The 17,575-nt window shown below is 43.6% G+C and overlaps 1 protein-coding gene and 2 long non-coding RNA genes across 3 annotated transcripts; all 3 read left to right on the forward strand.

Annotated features, from left to right (window-relative positions):
* The first annotated feature begins 3,021 nt into the window (after positions 1-3,021).
* Positions 3,022-17,162, forward strand: LOC6041431. The gene is made up of 7 exons (XM_038253733.1): positions 3,022-3,252; positions 3,331-3,445; positions 3,515-3,728; positions 3,788-4,076; positions 15,945-16,031; positions 16,089-16,211; positions 16,265-17,162. Exons 1-7 carry the CDS (start codon positions 3,082-3,084, stop codon positions 16,850-16,852), a joined length of 1,587 nt encoding a protein of 528 aa, XP_038109661.1. The 5' UTR covers positions 3,022-3,081; the 3' UTR covers positions 16,853-17,162.
* Positions 4,344-5,331, forward strand: LOC119766967. Its single transcript, XR_005277234.1, has 3 exons — positions 4,344-4,609; positions 4,668-4,733; positions 4,802-5,331. It is a non-coding gene; the product is annotated as an uncharacterized LOC119766967 (long non-coding RNA).
* On the forward strand, positions 12,927-14,491 carry LOC119766966. The gene is made up of 3 exons (XR_005277233.1): positions 12,927-13,192; positions 13,251-13,316; positions 13,385-14,491. It is a non-coding gene; the product is annotated as an uncharacterized LOC119766966 (long non-coding RNA).
* Positions 17,163-17,575: the final 413 nt, after the last annotated feature.

The following is a 17,575-nucleotide window of genomic DNA, read 5'->3' on the forward strand; positions in this document are numbered from 1 at the left end:
ATTGATGGCAAAAAAATATGAATATAGAAATAACTAGCCATAGTATCTACATTTGCATGGAAATAAGTGTTTTAAAATGCATTTTGCACTAGTTCAGTTGTTTTGCAATCAATAGTTTTCAAAAAATGTAAGATTTGACAAAAACAAAAATTTTAGCAAAAAAAAAAAAAAAACATTTTGCGATGATAAACTTCAACAGTTTTCAAAAATTCAAAAGATTTTTGAATCAACCCAAACATTCTAAAACATATTCTACACGCAGGGGAATGCATTTTAAATTGATTTCAGCTGATTGCACTTCAATTTCCATTGAAATTTTGAAGTTTTTTGAAAAGATATTTTTTTGCCCCCTGATTTTTCGGACCAACTTTAAGCTTGATTGGTTGCGACAGGACCTGACGCTTTGACTTTGAAGTTTAAATGGGATTTAACCCGTAAAATGGGTGCGTTTTGGTTTTTGCCAGTGTTGAGCCCCTTAACGAACATTGCATTTTTCAAAAACCTCACGAGCTCATAGTTCGTGTTCCAGGTAACAACTTTGCCGAAGAGTGCGAAAAGATTCGTCAACTTTTAAGAATGTAACAGAATTTATAACACCACCGCTGAAAAATTCAACTTTTTCTTCAAGCTCTTCTGGCAGCACTTGTTGCTATATAGCAGAAAAGATTCAGGGTAGGCGTCGCGACGCTCATGCAACTTAGCAAGCTGATGGTTGCCAGAAGAGCTCAAAGAAAAAGTTGAAGCTTTCAGCGGTGGTGTTATAAATTCTATTACATTCTTAAAAGTTGACGAATCTTTTCACTATTCGGCATAGTTGTTCCCTGGAACACGAACTATGAGCTCGTGAGGTTTTTGAAAAAGGCGAAAATCGATAAGGGGCTCAAAACTGGCAAAAACCAAAACGCACCCATTTTACGGGTTAAATCCCATTTAAACTTCAAAGTCAAAGCGTCAGGTCCTATCGCAACCAATCAAGCTCATATTAGGGATTCGGGCTCAGTACATCTGTAAACATGTCCTGAAATGCCCGAAATAATAACCCATTTTGTTACATCCTAATGTTTATCTGTAAATATAAGTGTAGGATGAGACATTTCGCCATATGTACAAATGACGTCAATGAAAGAAGCAAATCTGAGAAAAAAAAAACAAATAACTAAAAAATAAAAAATAAAGATAACTAGCTTTTCATAGGATTTTTTATAAAACTGTTTTCTATTTTTGTTGCGATTCTGATTATTTGCGTCTTTTAAGTTTTAGTGTTCTTTCTCATAAAAAGTAGCATAAAATATTGGGTTTAGCATGAAATTTTAATTGAGACATTATGGACAATTTGCATTCTGCCAAAACTGACCAGTTGTAGGAAATATTTCAAAAAAACCTTCGATTAAGCAGTTTTTGTTCTCTTCTAAAAATAAAGCATTTCAAAATAGTTTGTTAAAGTATCATTCTTTCAAACCTTTTTCTGCAGTTATTTAATTTATTTAAATTGAATTTGTTGAATATTCATTACTGTAAGTTATCGCATTCTTTCATACATGAACAGATACCTTTAAGATTTGAATGTTTATTTAAGAGCATTTAAAAAAACAGTGTTTACTTTGCAATAAAAAAGAAAAAGGATGAGTTTAAAAAAATGTAAGTATGACCATGAGTATGAGACATTTTATAAAACATTACAGTATGTAAAAACGCCTGGAATGAAAATTATGCAGTTTAGTATGATTTCTAATCGACAAAACAAAATTCTGGGAAATAAACCAGATCGAATTTATTAGAATATTTTGGCCTTTTGATTCAAAATCAAAATTTTGTAGGAAACAAGGGAGGAAACGTTGTTTTCTCAATGATATTTTTCATGCATTTGAGTAAGTAAAAATGTGTTTGACAATGAAATATCCAAAAGCCTTATTTAGAATAGTTAAAATTTTCGAAATGTAAAATGATAAAAGCATTTTGAACAACATTTTTAACATTTAATTTGAACAATACGCTTACCGTAAACTGGGGTGACTTTGATAGCCCGGGGTGACATTGATAGAAATTTGATTTGGCCACTAATTTTGATACATCCAATGTAACAGTCACATTTTTGCATACATGTTCGATAATAATCTATCCCTCAATGCTTACATACTCAAAATTCTCAAAAATGTTCAGATATAAATTTGACGGGCATTTGAAAAACCTATCAAAGTCACCCCGGGCTATCAAAGTCACCCCAGTTTACGGTACTTTTTTTAACCGAAAAAAGAGAAAAGAGAAAAGAACAAAGAAAGAAATCGGAAAAGCGAAAATCAGCTTCCAAATAAAAAGTTAGAAAATGCCATGACACAACAATTTCAACGAGCATAAATGAGATATTTAAGCTTTCGCTGACTTTAAATTTGGACAAATTTGAAATATTCATGAAAAATTTGCAATATCTAAAAAGTAAAAATTACATAATTTTAAATACAAAAAAGGGGTCACCCATACAACATTTAAATGAAATGTGCGAAGTGTGATCTCAATTAATCGGTTCCAAATTTTTGAGAGTTATTAGGAGACAAAAACTTGTTCTGCACAGAAAAAAATCAATTCCCGTAATCGTGAATTGGGTTCATGAATTTGAGAACCACGAAGCAATTAATTTCTGAGTATGGTGCATTTGCACTATGAATGTGAATATATTCCTTCGTGGTTCTCAAATTCGTGAACCCAATTCACGATTTCGAGAATTGTAATTTTTCCGTGTGGATCAATTTGATCATTTAAAAAATCCATGTGCATTTTTTTACATGCGAAATTAGCATCGGCTTGTATGCTCTTCACAAACTTTGGAGAAAACCATGTTTTTTTCAATTCTTCCCAAACATAACGCAATATGATTGATTGGTTTGCCCAATCGATTAGAATACATTCTTCAACCCGGGGCTCAATCACAACAACTATCGAAACCAATCCAAATCAACAGGAGACAGCCGACGACGCGTCATTTGGCGTCGTCGTCGTCGTCTTCTTCGCGAATCATGACTAACGGTGTGAAATGCCGCTAAATGCCAGATTTCGATCGAATATTTGGAATCTCCCCGTCGCGAGATGCTTAAATTCAACGACAGAACAAATCTAGCGGCCAGTTCACTCCGTGCGCTGACACGGGCATTTCGCGTAGAAGTGAGTTGTTCAAATTGGGTGCACGGTACGATAATTAAGCAATATCCGCGTACGAGAGAGGTGCTAATTCTAGTCATGCAGATGCGACTAACGCTGGTGAGTGAACTTTTGGGGGTGGCGTAAAGTGATGGCATTGGGGGTTAATATGCGTTTTATTATTTTTTTTTCTGCTAGTTTGGGGTGGTGATCTTGGGATGCCTTCAGTGGATCAACGGTCAAGATGACAACTTTAGTATTGACGTGAAGCAGAGGAACGCTGAAGTGTACCATGAGCAGAGCATGAAGAACAGTAAGTGTTGGCGCGGGGGGTATGTGAGTCCTTGAACGGTTTTGTTGAGTGAGTGTCATGTGATTGCAGATGAGTTCAACTATGGGTATCAGGTGGAGAAAGAGAACAGTCAGTTCCAGCACAAGGCCAAGGGTCCGGACGATGTCACGTACGGTTGCTACGGGTACATCGATCCGAACAACGAAAAACACCTGTACTACTACGTGGCCGATCGGTTGGGCTACCGACTGGTCGCTCCGGATCAACCCACGAAGATCTTCAGCGAACGGGTTGCCAACAGCATGTAAGCCTTCAAGGATATATATTGAGTTTGAACAGTTCTTCAACCAAATATTTTTTCAGTAACAAACTGAACGAAGATCTGAAGGGAAAGGGAAATCTGGACGAGAGGGTCGTAGCATGGAACGATCTCTACCTGCCTGACTCGTGCCGTAGGCTGAACGAGATTCTCACGATCACAACGGCTGCACCGGTGATAAAGGGTTTCAACGGTACTGCCGGAGGAGCTGTGGCCGTCAGTGCTGGTGGCGGAGGGGCTCCAGCCAACTCGGGATATAAACCACCAATTGCAACGGCAACCATCAAAACCGTTCCGGCGCCAATTGTTGTGGTACAAACAACAGCGAATCCGGTAAGTTGTAATGCCAAATTGTGACCCTACCTTCTTTAACAATAACTCTTTTACTTTTCTTGAAAAAGTTTCCCTCATTAGAGCGCCATCTCTTGGTGGGAGGTAGGGAGATTACTGAAAAGCTTCGCGTGAGATCTCTACTATACGTTCCACGAGATCTCATTTAACTGTCGAGTGACCTACCAAATTTGCCTAAAGAAATAAAGAAATACGATTTAAAAGGAAACGGGAGCGGGACTCGACCTTTATAAAAGAGCCCGAAAAAACTCCTCACAAAGGCCCCGTTTTCCCTGATGCCAGAATGAGATGGAACTAGCCTCCAATTTGCTCCATTTCTGTGTGAGAGCGATCTTGTCGAGGCCTTTAGATCCTCGCGGGACTTTTTCTATCTTTTCACGTGAAGACCGTCAACCAGTAAAGTTGCTAGACCGACCTCTGTGGCACTAAGTTAGTTTAAAGTGTCATTAGCCAAGGATTGACTAGGGCAAACCCGGTAGAAAAGCCTACCGAAGCTTAAAACCTGTTACAAAACCGTAAGATTGTGAATTCCTGGTGTAAATGTTAAGAAAACTTAGAATGTTTGCTCTTTAGGCCCATTAGTTAATCTCCGGCATCTCCTCTGACCTTCGCGGGTGTGTTCTTTGCGACTTTCCGAAGGTAAGAAGCCCTGGCGGCATCAATTGTGAAGATTTTGCGACTAAAACGTGTGAATTAACGTTGGACAGGTGAATTTGCCCACCTCCCAGCGTGGGTGCGAGTTGGGGCACGACCGATTGCCAGCTGAACATCACGATTGGCCCGTTCGCGGACGAGCATTGCCGGTGAGGCACGCGGATTGGCCTCGTGGAGGAGATTTGGCCCATTTGAGCACCGCAACGCAACCTAGGACGCTCAAATTGTAGGCCCGGTCGGCCATCTTGCGAATATTGTTGTCCAATTGTCGTTTGGAGGCAACAAAACCATCGAAACACGTGCTCGCCATCGTCCAAAAGTGTGAACACGCGGTGATTTCGAGTGCTTGACGACCACTGACTGCGAGCGACCAGCCGATACGCTCATTTTCCGGCTTTGCAACCCCCTTCCGGTCGCTCAGTGGAAATTAGGAAACTTTTCACGTGAAATTCTACTCCTCAAACGTCTGAGGACTGCGGGTGGACTACCCGTCGGGAGTAACCGGTGCTGTCGCAGCGGAGACCAGGAGCTGGGTCGCGCGCGGAAACGTCGCACGCTCGAGGAAGCGTACTGCCATCTGGTAGTAAAATCGGAAACCGGTTTGCGCAGCGCGTGCACACGCGCGTGCCTACCTGTGCCATACCTGGCGCGGGGCATCGCGATCGAGATTGCCGTTGGAGATTGCCGTCGGAGTGTTCCGGTCCCTTCGCCCAAGGATTAAGGTCAGATCTGAAAAGTTATTTTTTTTACCCTGAGCTCAAACAAACTTGTTAGTTGGTAAGATTAGGCGTGACGTCACAACCCATATTGTTAAGCTAAAACGCAATATAAGCCTAAATGCTGGTCCGTCAAACCATCCAGCGTGTTTGGTAACTGAATTGGGTGGCCGATTTGCGTGGACAACGTGGGTTAAGCGGGTCAAATACATGAATTATCGCACACAAATTTGAGTTTAGTTTCTGATTATTTCTGGTATTATTACGTTAACATCTAGTGCAAATTAATTGGTCCCTCGGGAGGTATCTGTGTTCTGGTGTTTGAGCCTCTATTAACCCGCCCTTAGAGTCTTTGCCGGGTCTCTAAAAACAGCTTCAGCAGTCTCTCGATCCCCGGAGTGGCGCGACACCTTCGGTGTCAAAACTGTTGATAGTCGAGGAACAAAACAATCCGTTACATTTTGGCGCCCAACGTGGGGCCGAGCAATAGTGGCAATAGTTCTACTATGTCTCAAAGTTGGGTTTAGTTTGGGTACTCAGTTAGAAGTTTGTTGGGTTTTCTGAACTATTATTGAGCATAGTTTATTTCAAGACAATCATATTTCATCATTTCGTTTGCAATATACCAAATACAATTCAAATATTTTGTTCCACCACCGTAATAGACCTAAATTTGATTCGCAGTCACCCTATTTCGGTTTGATTACTATTAATTTGAGATTTCGTTGGATTTTGTTTTAATATATTTTCGAACATTGTTGAGGAGTTATTTCAAAAGTGTTAGTTGGAATCAAAACAATGGATCACGTTTACATAAGTGACCCATGCAGCCTCAAAGAGGATGAAATGGAGTATGAATTTTGCCTTCGTGCCACACCTGTTCGTGGTGGATTACGCGAGCGCCAGCAGAATTTGCGTGCTTTGCTGCAAAACCCGAGGATCCGGTAGAAGTACATTTTTCGACGTATTCGCTAGCGGAGGACTTGGTGAAGATCCCGAGACAGCTGAAGGAAATGGAGCGTTGTCTAGATGCTAATCTTGATGATGATTGCTACTCTCGACTGGTTCACTATCACAAGCGACTTCGACGATACTCGCCGGGAACGGAAGAACATCGGCAGCAGCGGAAGGCGTTGTTGGACAGCATCGAGCGACTCTCAAGAAGGTACTACAACATTGATTTAGCCCATGTCTGCCGACAGGTTCCCTGATGCGAATCCATACGGTGCATTCGAATTTGGCCTCCGCGACTCCGGGACAGTTGGCCCAGGAGTTAGTGGATCTGACGACGGATTTCGAGGAAGGAGCAGTTGGCGGAATTCTTGACGATCGTCTTACGCGCGCGTCGTCCACAACGACTCAAAGGACGCTGCAGCCTTCGCTTAATCCGTATACTGGGACCAAACCGAAAGCATCTCGTGATCTGTTGGCTGCCCCAGTACCGGCCCCTAGAGGTCAATCGAGCTATAACCAATGGCTGTCCGGATTCTCCCCAGCGGCAACAAGGCAGTCCGAGTTGGGAAGACCGATGTCGAATCCACAGCGATGGGAGCAATCGGCCGCCGCTGGCGTGGACAACTCGACACTTGCCATATCGGAGGATCCAAGGCGAAAGGCGCCACCCCTCGGTGGCTTTGCGCGAACCTTGTTTGAACCGACGTCTGGGAGTGCGCATCCACTCCCGCCGCAGCAGCAGCCTCAACCAGGGAACATGGGCCGTTCAGCAGCTACATCGTCTCCAACGCCGACGATTCAGAATGAACCTGCCGATGAAAGGGATATGAATGAGTTCATTCATGCTTCCGACGTTCAAAATTACATTCGCGCGTGTCTAGAACATATGATGAGGCAGCAAGCCAACGGCGCATCGGTCCTTCCAGAAGCCGTAGATGAGTTGGCCGAACAAGTGGCCAAGGTTGATTTGCGTCGGGATTCGGAGATGTTACGGATTTCGCAGGATCAACCTCCAGCGAGGCGTGTACCCTCTCCTCCTTTCCAGTTATCCGCTCGAGAAACTTCAGGAAGCCTGAAATGAGAAGCATGTCACGTGGAGAAGGATTATTTGAACTACCAGAGGAAAGCCAAGTTCATGGAGAGTCACGGCGCCGTCAGGAGTCTAATCCCGCCCCAGGACCGTCTTGGGATGTGAACCGAAGGTTTCCGGATGTCCAAACGCTGCAAGGTGAGAGATATCGACGACTACCGCACCAGCAGTGCAACATAATTGAAAAATGGCCGAAATTCACCGGCGGTACGAATTCTGTTCCCGTGGTGGATTTTTGCGCCAGATCAATATTATGTGCGAGTCCTACCACATCAGTAAACAAGATCTACGAATGCACGCCCATTTGTTGTTCCGCGAGGGTGCGGCGGTGTGGTATACCACCTACCATGACAGATTCGACAGTTGGGAGACTTTGGAAACATACCTCCGGTTGCGCTACGACAATCCAAACCGGGATCTCATTACTCGTGACCTGTTGGACAAACGTAAACAACGTCCCAATGAACCGTTCGGTGAATATCTCGAAGAGATTGAGAGATTAGCGCAACGCCTCACTCGTAAAATGTCTCATGCGGAGTTGTACTACCTGGTCACCAAAAACATGAAGATGAGTTACAAGCGTAGTCTGGTGTTGGCCACCATTCAGTCGCTTGATCACCTGTCCCAGCTGTGTTACAAGCTCGATGCGCTCGACGGCCTCGGAGGTCTACAAAAGCTTCCGTTCACCAAGTGGACATGGACGAACGAGCTGCAGAGATTGATGAGGAGTTGTTGAATGCCGATGTGTGCGCGGTTCATGGTCGTTTCAAGAAGCTTGCGGACTCTACAGGTGAGAACAGGAAGCCGATGTGCTGGAACTGTCGCCAGGCAGGACACATGTGGAGGAGTGCGACCAGAAAAAGTGTACTTTTGCCATGTGTGTGGACACACGGGTACGACCGCGTTCCAGTGCCCAAATGGACATCCACTCCGAACTCGGTCGGATGAGGAGGAAAAAACGAGTAAATGGGATGGATCCAGGAATCGATCTACCCCATCTGATACTCCGGAGATTCCCAACCGTCCGTTTTCTGTCTTCAATACTGCGCATCGAATTAACACGACCCCTCACCGTTGCCCACACCTCAAAGTTCGAGTTCTATCTGAGGAGATTGAAGCGCTAGCCGACACCGGTGCCAGTTTGTCGGTGATCAGCTCGCTGGGTTTGCTGAATAAGTTGGGCTTACAGATTCAACCTCTTCGCCTCCAGATTACGACAGCTGATGGTACGCCGTATCGATGTCTCGGTTACGTGAATCTTCCCCTGTCCTACGAGTCTACCACCCACGTCCTTCCCACGATCGTCGTGCCTGAGATGAAGAAGGACCTAATTCTAGGCGTAGATTTCCTGAACAAGTTTGGATTCCGTCTGGTGGGTCCCCGTTTTTCCCCGGTTGGTGAAGAAACGGTCAATATGATCGAATTTCAGCGAGTTGAGGACTATTTTGGTGACACAAATGACAATATATGCTTTGAAATCCATCCAATCAGCCCAGCGGAATCTGCGAAAGACCTCGAGAGTTCAACCGATGACAGCTTGGAGATGCCAACCATCGAAGTACCGGAAAAACACATCTGCGAGCCTAGTGACCTGGTCACGGAACATGTCTTGTCGGATAGCCAGCGAGAAGCACTTTTGAAGTAGTACAACAACTTCCGGCCACGCGAGACGGGAATCTAGGTCGAACTCCGATCATGTCCCATTCGATCGACCTTCTCCCGGGCGCAAAGCCGAAGAAGGTTCCTCCGTATCGTTGGTCTCCATCCGTAGAGGAAGTTATCGACGCGGAAATCGAGCGAATGAAGCGCCTCGGGGTCATAGAAGAGTGCCCTACGGCGGTCGACTTTTTAAATCCGTTGTTGCCGATTAAGAAGGCCAGTGGAAAGTGGAGAATCTGTCTTGACTCTAGGCGGTTAAATCAATGCACCAAAAAGGACGATTTTCCCTTTCCTAATATGATGGGAATTCTTCAGCGTATCCAGAAGTCGAAGTATTTTTCCGTCATTGATCTGTCGGAGTCGTACTACCAGGTTCCACTCGACGAGGCCGCGAAAGACAAAACGGCGTTCCGCACGAACAAAGGTCTGTTCCGATTTGTTGTCATGCCGTTCGGGTTGACCAATGCTCCGGCGACCATGGCGAGACTGATGACGAAAGTCATAGGACACGACCTGGCACCCTGGGTGTATGTGTACCTCGATGACATCATTATCCTGTCGAACACCTTCGAGGACCACCTGGACCGGATCCGGATTGTCGCTGATCGTCTTCAGAAGGCGGGTCTCACCATCAACCTGTCAAAAAGTAAATTTTGTCAGACGAGTATTCGATACTTGGGTTACGTGCTGAGTGAGGACGGACTGTCCATGGACGTTAGCAAAATCCAGCCCGTTTTAGACTATCCTACGCCTAAAACAGTGAAGGACATCCGACGCCTTCTCGGACTCGCCGGGTTTTACCAGAAATTTATCCAAAATTATTCTGAAATTACGACCCCATCAGCAACCTCCTCAAGAAGAATCGAAATAAGTTTAGCTGGACCGAAGAAGCGGAAGTGGCCCTGTCCAAACTGAAGACTGCGCTGGTGACCGCCCCGATACTGGCTAATCCAGACTTTAATTTGCCGTTTATCGTCGAGACCGATAGTTCGGACCTGGCGATTGGTGCGGTCCTTGTGCAGATGCACCAAGGAGAGCGGAAGTGTATTGCTTATTTTTCTAAGAAACTGTCCAGCACTCAGCGCCGGTACAGTGCCACTGAGCGAGAGTGCCTGGCTGTCCTGCTGAGTATCGAGAATTTTAAGCATTTCATCGAAGGTTCCCGTTTTGTAGTGCAGACCGACGCCATGAGTCTCACGTTCCTCAAATCGATGTCCATCGAATCCAAATCGCCGAGAATCGCTCGCTGGGCTCTCAAGCTCTCAAAGTACGAGCTTGACCTGCAATACAAAAAAGGCAGCGAAAACATTCCCGCCGACGCCCTGTCCCGGTCCATAAATCAGGTCAAGGTGGACCTCCCCGACCCGTACATCACTCAACTCTTGAACCAGGTGGAAAAGTTTCCTGAGCGATTTCCCGATTTTAAAATCTCAGGTGGAAAACTCTTCAAATTCATCTCGAATAGCACGGGTCTGGAAGATCTTGGTTTTCGCTGGAAGTTCGTCGTTCCGTTGGCTGAAAGAAGGTCTATCGTGAAAGAAATTCACGAAGCGGCCCATTTAGGACCTCTGAAAACGCTGGCCAAAGTCCGCGAACGCTTTTACTGGCCACGAATGGCCACGGAAATTAAGCGCTTTTGTTGCAGCTGTTTGGTGTGCAAGGAGTCCAAAGTACCGAGTACTAATACTACGCCGGTCCACGGAAAACCCAAGCAGTGCAGTCGTCCGTGGGAAATGATTTCCATGGATTTCCTTGGGCCCTACCCCAGGTCAAAGAAAGGGAACCTGTGGATCCTGGTGGTGTGTGACTTTTCTCGAAGTTCGTGATGGTTCAATGTCTGCGTTCAGCGACTGCTCCTGCGGTGTGCCAGTTTGTTGAGAACTTTGTTTTCAATTTGTTTGGCGTTCCAGAAGTGTGTATTACCGACAACGCGCAAGTCTTCAAGTCCGATCTTTTCCTCAAGCTGCTCAAGCGGTACGAGGTTACCCATTGGCCGTTAGCTGTCTACCACCCTGGTCCAAACCCGACGGAACGGGTAAATCGAGTTATTGTAACCGCGATTCGGTGTGCCCTAAACCAAAAAGCGGATCATCGTGATTGGGACGATTCGGTACATCTAATCGCCAGGGCGATTCGCACGCACGTTCATGATAGCACGGGATTCACGCCGTATTTCGTCAATTTTGGCCGCAACATGGTGAGTTCCGGGGCTGAGTACGAACACCTAAGGGAAGTGGACGATAATTTGGCGCAGGACCCGGTCAAGCTCAACGAAGAAATGAAGAGTCTGCACAAGCTGGTCAGGGAGAACTTGCTGAAAGCCTACCGGAAGTATTCCGCGCCGTACAACCTCCGAGTTAATCGGAAACATCAGTTCCAGGAGGGCGATGTCGTCTACAAGAAGAACGTCCTGCTGTCTGATAAATCACGAGATTTTGTTGGAAAGTTTGGAGCAAAGTACACGAAGGTTCGAGTTCGACAAGTTTTGGGAACGAACTGTTATGTTCTGGAAGATTTCGAGGGTAAAAGGATACCTGGAAGCTACCACGGTTCGTTCCTTAAGCGAGCATAAACAACGAGTTCCATTAGCTATGTCAGGTGCAGCGAGAGCTGCGCAACAACCACTGCTGATTAAGCACCACAAACACTCATTGAGTACACCAAAACGATGTTCGAGATGTCATTAACCTGTTTCCTCACATCAATTTAGTTAGAGAAGTTGTTTTGATTCCATTGTTTAGATTTTAATCGCGATATTCGATTCACTTGGCGTTTCCGTGCATCCATTCAATCATATTTCTCAACATTTTCGTATAAAAGTTCATCTCATCGCTCCATCGTTACGTTAAAACTTCATAATTAGCGAAAATAGACCAACTTTGTTAGAAAACCACATTTTCTTACCTTCAGTGAGATTTTGATTCATTTGTTTTGTTTGACAGAAATGACAGTTCACGGCCGAGATCGAACTCGCAGGGTCGAAGTTAGGTGACGTTAGAAATGAAACGTCTGATGCGATATTTGTTTCCAAAATATTCTGAGGGATGATTCGGTGTGAAATATTTCTGAACGCGTTTCGGTACGTTTGCGTTAGGCTTAGCAAAACATATTTTTCAATAGTTATTGAAGTTAATTGGTTTTAATAAGTTTTCTCAGATCTTTCTGAGGTTTGTTGGATATTTGGTACATGGAAATTTGTCAGATATCTCTGACGTCATTCGGTTTAGTTAAGGTTAAGATTTGACTGCGAGTATGATTGTGTAGAGACCCAGATGAATAGGAATGATAATTAGAGTTGGAACAGAATATTTGGATTCAATGGATTTTTTTTAATATTAGAGCAGTCTTGGGAATCGGCAATTAAAACTGCATTTTTTTATGAAGATTACTTTGAACATATTCAGATGGCAACTTTTTAATGATTTCTTCACCTTGAACAATAAAAATTTTGAAATTTCTGATTTCAAAATTTTTATTAAATTAGTATTGGCGAGAATGTAATGCCAAATTGTGACCCTACCTTCTTTAACAATAACTCTTTTACTTTTCTTGAAAAAGTTTCCCTCATTAGAGCGCCATCTCTTGGTGGGAGGTAGGGGAGATTACTGAAAAGCTTCGCGTGAGATCTCTACTATACGTTCCACGAGATCTCATTTAACTGTCGAGTGACCTACCAAATTTGCCTAAAGAAATAAAGAAATACGATTTAAAAGGAAACGGGAGCGGGACTCGACCTTTATAAAAGAGCCCGAAAAAAACTCCTCACAAAGGCCCCGTTTTCCCTGATGCCAGAATGAGATGGAACTAGCCTCCAATTTGCTCCATTTCTGTGTGAGAGCGATCTTGTCGAGGCCTTTAGATCCTCGCGGGACTTTTTCTATCTTTTCACGTGAAGACCGTCAACCAGTAAAGTTGCTAGACCGACCTCTGTGGCACTAAGTTAGTTTAAAGTGTCATTAGCCAAGGATTGACTAGGGCAAACCCGGTAGAAAAGCCTACCGAAGCTTAAAACCTGTTACAAAACCGTAAGATTGTGAATTCCTGGTGTAAATGTTAAGAAAACTTAGAATGTTTGCTCTTTAGGCCCATTAGTTAATCTCCGGCATCTCCTCTGACCTTCGCGGGTGTGTTCTTTGCGACTTTCCGAAGGTAAGAAGCCCTGGCGGCATCAATTGTGAAGATTTTGCGACTAAAACGTGTGAATTAACGTTGGACAGGTGAATTTGCCCACCTCCCAGCGTGGGTGCGAGTTGGGGCACGACCGATTGCCAGCTGAACATCACGATTGGCCCGTTCGCGGACGAGCATTGCCGGTGAGGCACGCGGATTGGCCTCGTGGAGGAGATTTGGCCCATTTGAGCACCGCAACGCAACCTAGGACGCTCAAATTGTAGGCCCGGTCGGCCATCTTGCGAATATTGTTGTCCAATTGTCGTTTGGAGGCAACAAAACCATCGAAACACGTGCTCGCCATCGTCCAAAAGTGTGAACACGCGGTGATTTCGAGTGCTTGACGACCACTGACTGCGAGCGACCAGCCGATACGCTCATTTTCCGGCTTTGCAACCCCCTTCCGGTCGCTCAGTGGAAATTAGGAAACTTTTCACGTGAAATTCTACTCCTCAAACGTCTGAGGACTGCGGGTGGACTACCCGTCGGGAGTAACCGGTGCTGTCGCAGCGGAGACCAGGAGCTGGGTCGCGCGCGGAAACGTCGCACGCTCGAGGAAGCGTACTGCCATCTGGTAGTAAAAATCGGAAACCGGTTTGCGCAGCGCGTGCACACGCGCGTGCCTACCTGTGCCATACCTGGCGCGGGGCATCGCGATCGAGATTGCCGTTGGAGATTGCCGTCGGAGTGTTCCGGTCCCTTCGCCCAAGGATTAAGGTCAGATCTGAAAAGTTATTTTTTTTACCCTGAGCTCAAACAAACTTGTTAGTTGGTAAGATTAGGCGTGACGTCACAACCCATATTGTTAAGCTAAAACGCAATATAAGCCTAAATGCTGGTCCGTCAAACCATCCAGCGTGTTTGGTAACTGAATTGGGTGGCCGATTTGCGTGGACAACGTGGGTTAAGCGGGTCAAATACATGAATTATCGCACACAAATTTGAGTTTAGTTTCTGATTATTTCTGGTATTATTACGTTAACATCTAGTGCAAATTAATTGGTCCCTCGGGAGGTATCTGTGTTCTGGTGTTTGAGCCTCTATTAACCCGCCCTTAGAGTCTTTGCCGGGTCTCTAAAAACAGCTTCAGCAGTCTCTCGATCCCCGGGAGTGGCGCGACACCTTCGGTGTCAAAACTGTTGATAGTCGAGGAACAAAACAATCCGTTACAAAGTGAACTGCATCGTTGCCAGAGATGTAGGTTTTGATTGAAACATTCACTCTCAAATTATCTCCGAATATTAATTGGCAAAAAATATCAAAAATAGATTTTCTTATGCATACAAAAAGTTACTGAAATAACGGGTTTTAAGTGAAAAACATAGTTTGGACTTGCACCTAGTTCATGATTAGGCTTAGTGATTTTTCACGCTCGAAAATTGCAAATTTCACGGGGACCTCAATTTCAAAACACCAAATTTCACGCAAATTTCGCGGAACTTGAAAAATGTTAAAATAACTTTGAAAATCCTATGTTTAAATCACAGAAACTACTTTTTATGCTTCATTATGTATTATTATGTAAAAAATCTTTACTAAATTTGAATGCGACAAAAAAATTCTTCAAATTTTCAAAAAAAAAAAACTCCTCCTGGTTATTGGATGGGCTCTATATTTTGAAACAAAATGTAGGGCACGCGTATTCTCATATACTGAACTGCTCTTTTAATATTCGACTAACATAGCTCAATTGTTTTCGCTAATTTGCTTCTGTTATATCATTTTACATTTTATTGAATTTCATATCAAAGCTAGATTTGTCCAGTCAAAATGAGTAAAATAAATTGAATTTTCTGCTCATTTAGCCCATTCAACATATTTTGAAGGGTTTTAGCTCATTTGTCAAAAACTAAATTTATAAACATTTTGCAAAAATAATATAATTTTTAACAAAATCGAAATTTTTATTCTAAATGAGAAGAGAAAACAAAAAAAGGAGTATTTTTTAACTTTCAAGGGAATTATCCACCCAAATAAACAAATATCGTTAAAATTTAACAGGCCCAACAAAATTGTTATATTTTTAAAATATGATTCCAAAGATAAAAAAATACTCTTAATTTTATTTTGAATAAAACAAAGCTTGATTCTTTTAATTTCTTTCAAAACTATACCTTTCAAATAAAATTTTAATACAGCGAATGAAAATATAACTATTTTTTTCTAAAAAACTCAAAGATCTCAACATTTCTTCAAAAGGTTCATATCAACTTGACACAAATATATAACCAAGCTTTTAAATTGAAAACTAATGAAATTTCTTTTCTTTTTGGATGAAATATTTATTAAGTTGTTAGGCTGGTACAAATTTTATTAAAAGTTTTTCAAATTTTACGAATTTCACGCCGTCTACGAAACCGTCAAAAATCATTAACCCTATATTAGTAATAAAACCAGCGTATTCACTCGCTTAATTCTACAGTAGTTCATAACATTATTTTTATTCCTTTTTAAGTTTGATAAGTTATTTTATGAAAAATCGTTACATTTTCACACAAACATAAAATTTCACGGGATTTCGCGGAAAAAGACAAATTTCGCGGATTTCACGCTGTCCGCGAAATCGTGAAATTTCACTAACCCTATTCATGATCATCTTTATTGCAGATTCAAAAACCGGTCATCACTGCTACCGCTTCTATTGGAAATCTTCTGCCAGCAAATATTCCTAAAGTGATTCCAAATCCTGCGACGGTGAGTTAGTGAGAATCTTGGAAATCTTGACCGATTTAAACGCGCATGATTTTGCAGATCCCAAGGCCAATTGCCACGGCTACCGTCACCGTTGGTAACTCTACGTACAAAGCGTCCTCTGCTTCTGCCTCGATTGGAAATATTCCACCCGTAATTGCAGTGCCGACCACTCCGTATCCGGTATGATAACAAATCTCATTAAAATTATCAAATCTAATCAAGTTCCATTTCAGATCCCGAAACCAGTTGTTACCGTTCCGACGAGACCTCCGGTAACGCAAGCTCCAATCGTAGTCCCCAATCTACCGACCATTCCGATCACATCCACGACTCCCCAAGGCAAGGTTCCTCCAGTCCTGTCCGAGCCGGTTCGTCCTCCAACCATCCAGCTTCCATCAACTACCCCAGCCCCAATCACTTCGAACCCCAACCCCGGTTACACCTACACCGTACCTCCAACCGTTCCAAATCTCGACTCATTCGGCCCCTCAAACCCTCACCTTGGTCCGTTCAACGGTTACGTGTACCCGATCCACGGCGGCTGCCCAGCTTCCGAGGCCAACATGGGCCGGTTGTTGACCCAGATGGAGACCCTGAACGACAAGGTGATCGAGCTGAGCGCAAATATCCGCAACCTGCAGGGTGGTGCTGCAGCGCCCGCGACCTGCCAGAGTTGGCTCAACCGGCAAGATCAGTTCCCGCTGATTGTGTACGTTCCAATTCTGCTACCGTACGTGAACGCGGGCGAGGTGCCCTCGAAGAGTTCGTTTAATCCGGCCAGCTACGCGTTCCAGAAGATGTGCAAAGAAGAGTGCAAGTAAACAACAGCGGATCTTGACTTAGACCTTTCGGCTTCAAGTGTGTGATTTCGGCGGTGGCGGTTCAACAACAAGAGTGGATTTGGAAACTTTGCATAATCTCGTGCACGTGAATTAATGACAATTTTCTCATGGTTGTGCGATCGACCTTGAACGGGGTAGGGGATGTACTGAATTGATTGAGTGTAAATATTTGAGTTGTTGAAGAATACTCCGATGTTAATTTTGGCTGTTCGTAATAGTAGTATGACGTCGATTAAGGCAGGTTAGCTATTTATGAAGAATGTAAATAAAGATTATTTAATGTAAACAATACAAGCAAAAACGTTTAATTTGCCCCCACAGTTGGTCTCTGGCAAACTGAGAATTCTGCGCTAGATCGTCACAATGGATTCACATGAATGCGAAAACGGTGCGATTTTGTAAGATTCATTGCCATACTTATAGAGATATGATTTTAACGAAGCGGGCTTCTGTACTTCTGAGCCGGAAGTCATCAACTGTATCGTGATAATCTTTTTATCACTTTTTGTTTTGATTTCGTTTGGAGACTAGCTAATCGTATTAGTGAGTTTTTCTAAGTGTTGCGAATAATCTTGACCTTATCTATGGAAAGCTTATGTTGGCCTCGGCCTAACCGTTAGGTCATTGCTGTAGAGCAAACTATTTGATTGTTTTTTTTTTTTAATTAAGTGATCTAGGACGAATTATGACTACAGTCTGAAT

The sequence above is a fragment of the Culex quinquefasciatus genome, chromosome 2, assembly GCF_015732765.1.
Source record: "Culex quinquefasciatus strain JHB chromosome 2, VPISU_Cqui_1.0_pri_paternal, whole genome shotgun sequence".
Taxonomy (NCBI): Eukaryota; Metazoa; Arthropoda; class Insecta; order Diptera; family Culicidae; genus Culex; species Culex quinquefasciatus.